The sequence below is a fragment of the Hydractinia symbiolongicarpus genome, chromosome 1, assembly GCF_029227915.1.
Source record: "Hydractinia symbiolongicarpus strain clone_291-10 chromosome 1, HSymV2.1, whole genome shotgun sequence".
Classification (NCBI taxonomy): domain Eukaryota; kingdom Metazoa; phylum Cnidaria; class Hydrozoa; order Anthoathecata; family Hydractiniidae; genus Hydractinia; species Hydractinia symbiolongicarpus.
This window is the reverse complement of record NC_079875.1, coordinates 6,901,907-6,909,724: the sequence shown is the minus strand read 5'-3', so window position 1 is coordinate 6,909,724 and position 7,818 is coordinate 6,901,907. Positions and strand designations below refer to the sequence as shown.

Sequence of the window (7,818 nt, the reverse complement as noted above, 5' to 3'; positions counted from 1 at the left end):
ACGAGCACGAAATCCTTGCAAATTTCTTTGATTATCTATTCCTCTGGTGGATGAATAGATTATTCTAGGGTACGCGCATGTTTTTTGTTATAAAAATAAAAATATTTATTTATAGCAACATTGATATATGGCACAAATGTTTGATGAAGGTAGATGAATGAAGCATATAATTGTTTTCATTTTCCTACCCAATTTTTGTGGCTTGGTGTTAAAGGTCACTATCGCTTCTTTGAAGAATTTTGAAGAAGAATCTGCTTTTTGTAACCAGTAATACTTTATTGGTAAAAAAATGTACGGCATGTTAAAAAACACTTTACTGAGTTTATTTTCTACTGTTTATAAAAACATAAAATTATAACAAATTCACCTTTTATGTAATAATTTTAAATAACAAAAACTAAAAATATCCAACGTTTGTATTCCGATTTTTAAGACATTTTGGTTTTCATTTAATGTCTTATTAGGTGCTAGCTGCACATTTTTATTAAGCAATCCAGTTGCTAAGGGACTAGCCCTTAAATTACATCAAAAGTAAAGCAAATTGCTTAGGGACTCTCATGCATCACATCTATCCCATGACACTTCTTGTTCTTACAGCTAACCTAGTAACCTCAGTGGAACGGAGAGTCTTTCAAGAAGTAAGCAACAATGCAATGTACTAAGCGCATCATAAAAGTCTCACAACACACAATGACAATGTAATGTTGGTTGCAACGTTATTTAAGATCCTCCAGTCTTTCAGAATTTGAACCACCATAAGGACCCTCAGTGCAAGTCATATTTATGTTCGTTGTGTCTTTTGGAATGCAGTCACCTATGGATCCTGGGTACGAGGTTACTTATAATCATCATGTCTTTCTAGAATACGAACCACTTCTAAGGTACCTTGGGTACGAGGTTCTTTATATTTATCATATCTCTCAGGATACGGATCATAAAGCCTTATGTTCATCTTATATTCATCTTTTCTTCCAGAATATGAAACACGTGAAAGTCCTTCAGTACGAGGTTGTTTATGTTTGTGTTTTCTATTATAATACGAAGCACCAAGGGGACCTTGAGTACTAGGTTGCCTATGCTCATCTGTTTCTCCAGAATTTGAACCACCCCAAGGTCCTTCAGTACGAAGTTCTTTATGTGCGTCTTGTCTGTTAGAATACGAAGCACCGAAGGGACCTTGAGTACTAGGTTGCCTATGTTCATCTAGTCTTCCAGAATATGAACCACTTGAAGGTTCACCAGTACGATGTTGTTTATGTTTGTGTTGTCTCTTAGAATACGAAGCACCAAAAGGACCTTGGGTACTAGGTTCCTTTTGGTTATGTTTTCTTCTAGAATATGAACCACCTAAAGGTTCAACAGTACGAGTTTTTTTATGTTTGTATTGTCTGTTAGAATACGAAGCACTGAAGGGACCTTGAGTACTAGGTTGCTTATACTCATCTTGTCTTCCAGAATATGAACCACCTAAAGGTTCGCCAGTACGAAGTTGTTTATATTTGTATTGTCTGTTAGAATACGAAGCACTGAAGGGACCTTGAGTACTAGGTTGCTTATACTCATCTTGTCTTCCAGAATATGAACCACCTAAAGGTTCGCCAGTACGAAGTTGCTTATGTTTGTATTGTCTGTTAGAATACGAAGCACCAAAGGAACCTTGAGTGCTAGGTTGCTTATACTCATCTTGTCTTCCAGAATATGAACCACCTAAAGGTTCGCCAGTACGACGTTGTTTATGTTTGTATTGTCTGTTAGAATACGAAGCACTGAAGGGACCTTGAGTACTAGGTTGCTTATCTTTGTGGTGTATTTCAAGATGTGAAACGTTCGAGGCAGATTGAGTATAAGATTGTTTGTGTTCGTCTTGTCTTCCAGAATATGTACCATTACGTACAACAAAATGTTTTGATGTATCCCAAGTAGGATTTGAGCGGCACATCTTAGGCTCGAATCGCCAAATAAGATTAAACATTTGCCAATTAAATGGGTTAGTTATAATAATACTTTGCGTGTTTATTTTCAAATTATTCTGAGTTTTTTGTGAGCCACTATTATTCCAAAGAATTTCCATTTCTTGTGGATAAGCACCATGAACACCAATAAATCTAGCGCAAATATTCCTACTATACTTAATGTTTGGTAAATCACGCACCGGAGGATGATGATGTAATCTGGAATCATGCCTAAATAAATACGTCATGTTTATATGGTTCGACCATGCAGCTATCATCTGATCTGCAAAAGGATGACACAACATTTTGTTAGGGTCTTGTGATAAAAATAATTCTATAACATCCCTTGAAAGTAAAATCATGCTTTCTTCTGGGCGTGTTATACCAGGATTATCATGTATCCATCCCCAGTGAAAATATTTCTCCATTGGGACTGGGATTTCGTGAAGAAACTTTTCCATACAGAAGAAGTAATCGTCATCCATTCTTAGAAAATAATCGAAGTTATAATTTGTTACTGCGTACACCATATGATATAGAAATCGTTTACCAAACTCTACACCACCAGATAAGTTTTGAAAATGCATGTCATGGTATGTGTCGGATTCATTTTTCATGATGTCATAAAATTCTTGACCTTTTGAGCGTTCATCTGTTATAAATATACATTCTGGTACCACCTAAGACAAAAATAATGCATTATTGACTATGAGTATTACTGAGTCAAGGGTATATAGACTAATTTTTTAAGTGCAGAAAACATTTGCGAATTTCGCGATTTTTGGCCAAAATTGCGAAAGTTTATGTCGCAAGATATTTAAAGAACATCGATGCGCGTAAGTGATTTTCTGGGAAGGTTTCTGCACTTAAGTAACTAAAAATCAACAAAAGTTGAAGTATTTGTTGACAAAATACACCTTTCCTGTAGGTTTGCATTGCTGCCACCATGTTTTACGTATAGTGGCTCTTCTGTCGTATCTTCTTGGCCCGGTTGATACAATAAGTAATAATGTTACATCTTTCTTCTTTCCTTTCGGTTTGATATTTAAGCTAGCCAAATAATAATTATTTTGTATAAAAGAAATTTCTTTTACAATTTCATCACCCATTAAGAATAATAATACCGGTGTCTTCATTGAATTAATATGCTGTTTCCATTTGGATAAATACTGTCCGTAATACAACAACAATACCACTTGAATTGAAATGATGAAAAACCCAACTTTCTTGCGTCCGAATGATGCTTTTAACCATCGAAATCTGATGTTATGAGTCATTCTTAATTTGCCAAAAATAGCCCAATAAAAATTTCGATCCTCCTGATTGTAGATGTTCCCAGTTTCATCAAAAGTGTAGTGAAATCTACGAAAAATGATCAACTGTAACATTGGCTAAATGAATTAGTTACAGACAGCTTAGAAAAACACAAAAATATAGACTATATGGGCCTCAAGATCTTCCTGTCATGTAAGTGTTGTAGACTAGCTTTGTGCCACACCTTAAATGGCCAATCGTAGGCTACGAGCCTCATATTAACCTTTGATCTTGTGACAAAATAAATGGAAAAACTCCTTGAGACTTTAATTTTTGGTATTGACTCCTTTCAGATGCACAAATTTAACCCTATTCTTGTTAAACATTTTAGGTTCGACATTGCTACGTCCTATTGTCTTCACAATATAACTAAGGCACCAAGCAATGACAAAAAGAGAGTTTTTGTTCATCTACTCTCAGGCCTCCAGTAATAGTAGGGGTCACAATCTGAAAATGTCCTGGGTGGTAAAAACCAAAATATTAATAGTGCGGGGATTAAAAATGTCTTGATTTGAAAACTTTCCAAAGATTGAAAGTGAAGTGGGGGTTAGGGAAGAGAATGCAAGAAAATGGCTTTAAAAAAGACGACAAAACAAAAAAAAAAAAAACACACAGAAAAACAACAGCGAAAAAAATATTCTTTCGCGAAATAAAAATTCTTCTCATCATTTCCATCATAAATCTTAATGCTCGCAAACAACAATTTATTTCATTTCGTCTGATTTCGTTTACGTATTAATGAAGTATACTGGTTTTATGGTTAGCTCCTCAGTATGTAGAATGCAGAACATTATTCTTATTGTTCTCATCATATTTTTATAAATATCTATTGATTAACCTAGTTAAACATATATTGGTTATTTATTGATAAAGTATTGTGTTTTCATTCTTTGAATACATGAATTATGCTGGGTGGCGGAAGTCAAAAACTCCTGTTTTCTGTCTCTTCTTGAAGAGGAAGATTTATCTTGTATCAATGTCATAAAATGAATAAATTTTTTTTCAGTTGTTTCTAAAACGTGTTGAAATCTTTTATCTAAAACAATATAGATTACACCAGGGTGTTAAAAAATGCTCCGCAGACACGCGACCAATTACGCTACTAAAACAGACAATTTTCGTATTTAGGCTTCTATCTCAGAAAAACATGTGGCACAGTGTCTAGCTGACATAAAAATTCCCCCACACCGCTCAAGCTCCCAAATATATTTCCTAAAAGATGAGTGTAAATGAAAAAAATCCTTTTCTTTAATTATCTCAACTTCCTTGCAAGAATTTGCGTAAATGGGGTAACCATAGTAAAAATTTAAACATTTATTCGTTGTTTAACTGCAAGTGTGAACAAAATATAAATTATCAATAATTGAATTTTTTTCAATGGTAGTAGCAGACAAATATAAAATATTTAATGAAAGCAAAAAAAAAATAAAAAAAAATTGAAACTTACCAATAAACAAAAGAATAAGAATTATTTTATAAAACTGCGGCTTACCAAAACGTTGATATAATCAAAGAGGCAAACTCCTTGATATAATGATATTGATATATCAGTTATTTCATTAGTCCAGCATTTGTTTGTTTTATTAAAGTAGTTCTTAGAATGAACCTTTTATTTATCATATTCTTTTAGCTTATTACTTTTAGACGACACGCATTTTGTTAAAACACTCTTTCCGTACAGAATCCAGTTTTATACGAAGTTCTATGGAATAACAACCACGATTTACCTACCGTTTGATTTTCTATTCCACGCGTTGATGAAATGACAAAACGATTTAACAAAATTAGTAAAAGCTTTCCTAAATTGGTCAATGAGGTTATTTTTCTCACCCCGGAGCTTCATTGTCTCACAATCTCAAGAATTATAACAAATTCCTTGCCGCTCCATTAATTTAGTGCCGCTACACTGGACTAGTGCCGCTCACTGCTTACTAGCGTTACAAAAAACGTTAACATTAATCTATTTAAATGTTCTGCCAGTAAATTCGCAGGTGAACTCTGCAAAATGAGGCAGCATTTCATTCTCTGCAAATCAACAAAAGTCCTGGTTTTGATCACATCAGCATTAATGTCAAAAAGGGCTGTGTAAAGGAACTAAAGTCACCATATATTTAAATCATATTTAACTACAGGCATTGGTCCAAAAAAATTGAAAATAGCTAGGGTTGTCTTAGCCTTTAAAACAGGAGATGTTTATAGGGGATCTCATTACAAACCAATTCTAAGAACATATTAATTTAGTTGAAAACAAGGTTTCTAAAAGCCTAGGAATCTGATATAAAATATAAAGCCTTTATACTTTATACTTTACACTGTGCAATGTCCGAAGGGAGGGAGGGGATGAAATGTTATGGTACAATCCGTGGTAATATGTATTTTCTCGTAGGTCAATAAAAATAGCTCGACAGCAGTATTATTACTTCTGACTACAAGGTCAAGTCATAACAATATTTTAAACGATTTCTTTCACCTTATTTGGTATGAGCTTTTTAGGCATTTTAGCAAAAGTGATTTATATGACTTTAAATTTGGTACAATTATAGCTAGTAGCTATAAGATGAAGGAATAAATAAGCATAATTATTTACCTGTTGATGTCAGCATTTTTTCTTGTAACTTCATTAGTAGTGTTTAAACCATTACCTTCATCTAAATCGCGTTTGAGAATGTGTGATTTTTTGTTAGTGATATGATTGGTGTTATAACTTATTGTTTGGTTTTTGCGCGTAAGTAGAGTACTAAGAAATCCCTGAAAAATTCCGGTTTATTCCGAATTAGAATTTTAAAAACAGGGAAAACAGATAAACAAGGTGGTAATTCTCAAGAACAATAGGGTTAAAATAAAATATATCTAGTTACTAGAGGCATAATGTATATCGCAGCAGGATGCATTTTACCCAACAGCTGGAAATTTATACACTTATATAAATAAAGCTAACTAGCCAGAAATGAAGCCATGTTTAAAAAAATATAAGCGAGTTTAATCAACTAATTTCGAAATAGAAAATGGTGAATAAATAAACATATACTCGCCGAATGACACCTTAACGCAAATGATATATAAAGTTATTCGTTAAAAACATAAACTTTACTCAACTAGTTGTATTAATAACAATTTAAACACCTGTTTCAAGAAATATCATTATAACATAAGAAAAACAATAAAAAAATGTATAATAAATTATTAAAATATATAAATAAAATATAAAGCAATGCAAATAAAAAAACAAAGAGCACTAGAAGGTTCATCAGATTGTCGAAAGTACCTGAAACGTCAAAATCGCCTTATAAATTGAGGAATAATTTTAGTCTTTACTTCAAGTACAATAGTTGGTGTCACAGCAAGATCAAAATACCGTCATCGTCTATTATCTATAAATTGTGACCATTCAACTTTAAAACCACGTAAATTTCCAACCCGGTAGTGCTCAGGTTCACCAACCTTGAGTTAGGTGTGCAGAAATCAAGTCGAAAGATTACCTTCGAAAATTGGTACACAGTCTGTATTAAACTGCTTTAAAAAATGTCAATATTTTGTATCTTTCTCAATTCCAGGTTGTCGTCAGATCTTCCTAAATTTTGAAGATTTTCTCGCTGAATTCCAATCTGACTTTTAATAACTAAACTTATTGTTACTAAGCAACGTGCAACGCTTATAGTAACCATTAAAATATAACGTATTTTGTGCGTGTGTTTAAAAGGGTTATCGATATTCCTTTGGTCCTTTCGCGATTTCCAGAGACAAGGGGGGATTGTTCAGAAGACAACTTTATAATTGATTAACATGAACTTGGAAAATTATTTATTTCCTTAATTAAGTCAATTACTTTTATTCATTAAACTAACTAAGAAAAATAAATTTAGTGATTAAAATTAATGCAATTATTTTAATATGCCATTTTTGATAATAATTACCCCGTGATCTCAATCGCCTATTCCGCTCAGGAGCCACAGAAAACAAATAGGATAGTTTTACTGGCAATTTTATTGGTTTTGTTTTGACCGCTCGCACGTACTTTAACAATCAAAACGCTTCATTCTTTGAAAAACCGATACAAGATTTTCGCGACCTGGACATGCCAACCAGGGAACATGACGACGAAGGGCATTTTGGTTTTGAAAGTAGTCGTGGTCAGTGCTAGGTTTATAGGTCTGTTTGAACTTTTTGTGTTCTAAAATCTTTCTATTTTTGGAATATTTGTTTTATGCATGTTTTTACAAGTTAAGATAAATATATTGTCACGTTTTTTAGCCATGTAAAAATCTTTGGCCAGGAAGATTATTTTTGAGCATTCTACTGCTAGCTGGCTAGCTAGCTTTAGTTATTATTAACAGCTTTTTATCCTAGCCAATATTATTTATTTTTATGTGGAAGTTGTGTTTAACTGGCTGACTCCTTAGCTACCTCCTGGAGAAAAAACGGTGAAAGTAGCGAAATGCAGTTTGGCTGCAACAAAATTCTTTCTTATGCTAAACGCAGTTAGACAGCTACCAATTTTAATAGTGTTATGAAAACTTATGCTGCAAAATAAAATTGCTGAGTATTTCTTTTA

The 7,818-nt window shown here is 33.2% G+C and overlaps 1 protein-coding gene across 2 annotated transcripts; it reads right to left on the bottom strand.

Moving 5' to 3' along the window:
* Positions 1–301: 301 nt before the first annotated feature.
* On the bottom strand, positions 302–6,651 carry LOC130635375 (uncharacterized). 2 transcript variants are annotated; one of them, XM_057444717.1, is made up of 3 exons: positions 5,854–6,651; positions 2,870–3,314; positions 302–2,632 (listed from the first exon to the last, which is right to left on the bottom strand). In XM_057444717.1, exons 2-3 carry the CDS (start codon positions 3,227–3,229, stop codon positions 836–838), a joined length of 2,157 nt encoding a protein of 718 aa, XP_057300700.1. In that variant the 5' UTR covers positions 3,230–3,314; positions 5,854–6,651; the 3' UTR covers positions 302–835. The 2 variants fall into 2 exon arrangements, with proteins under 2 accessions (XP_057300700.1, XP_057300692.1); XM_057444709.1 differs by lacking the exon at positions 5,854–6,651 and having other exon boundaries at positions 2,870–4,590.
* Positions 6,652–7,818: the final 1,167 nt, after the last annotated feature.

Coding starts and splice junctions, on each gene's coding strand:
- LOC130635375 (XM_057444709.1), bottom strand. CDS start 3,340: ATGTTACAGTTGATCATTTTTCGTAGATTTCACTACACTTTTGATGAA. Junction 2,633..2,869: donor AATGCAAACCTACAGGAAAG/GTGTATTTTGTC, acceptor TTTTTGTCTTAG/GTGGTACCAGAATGTATATT.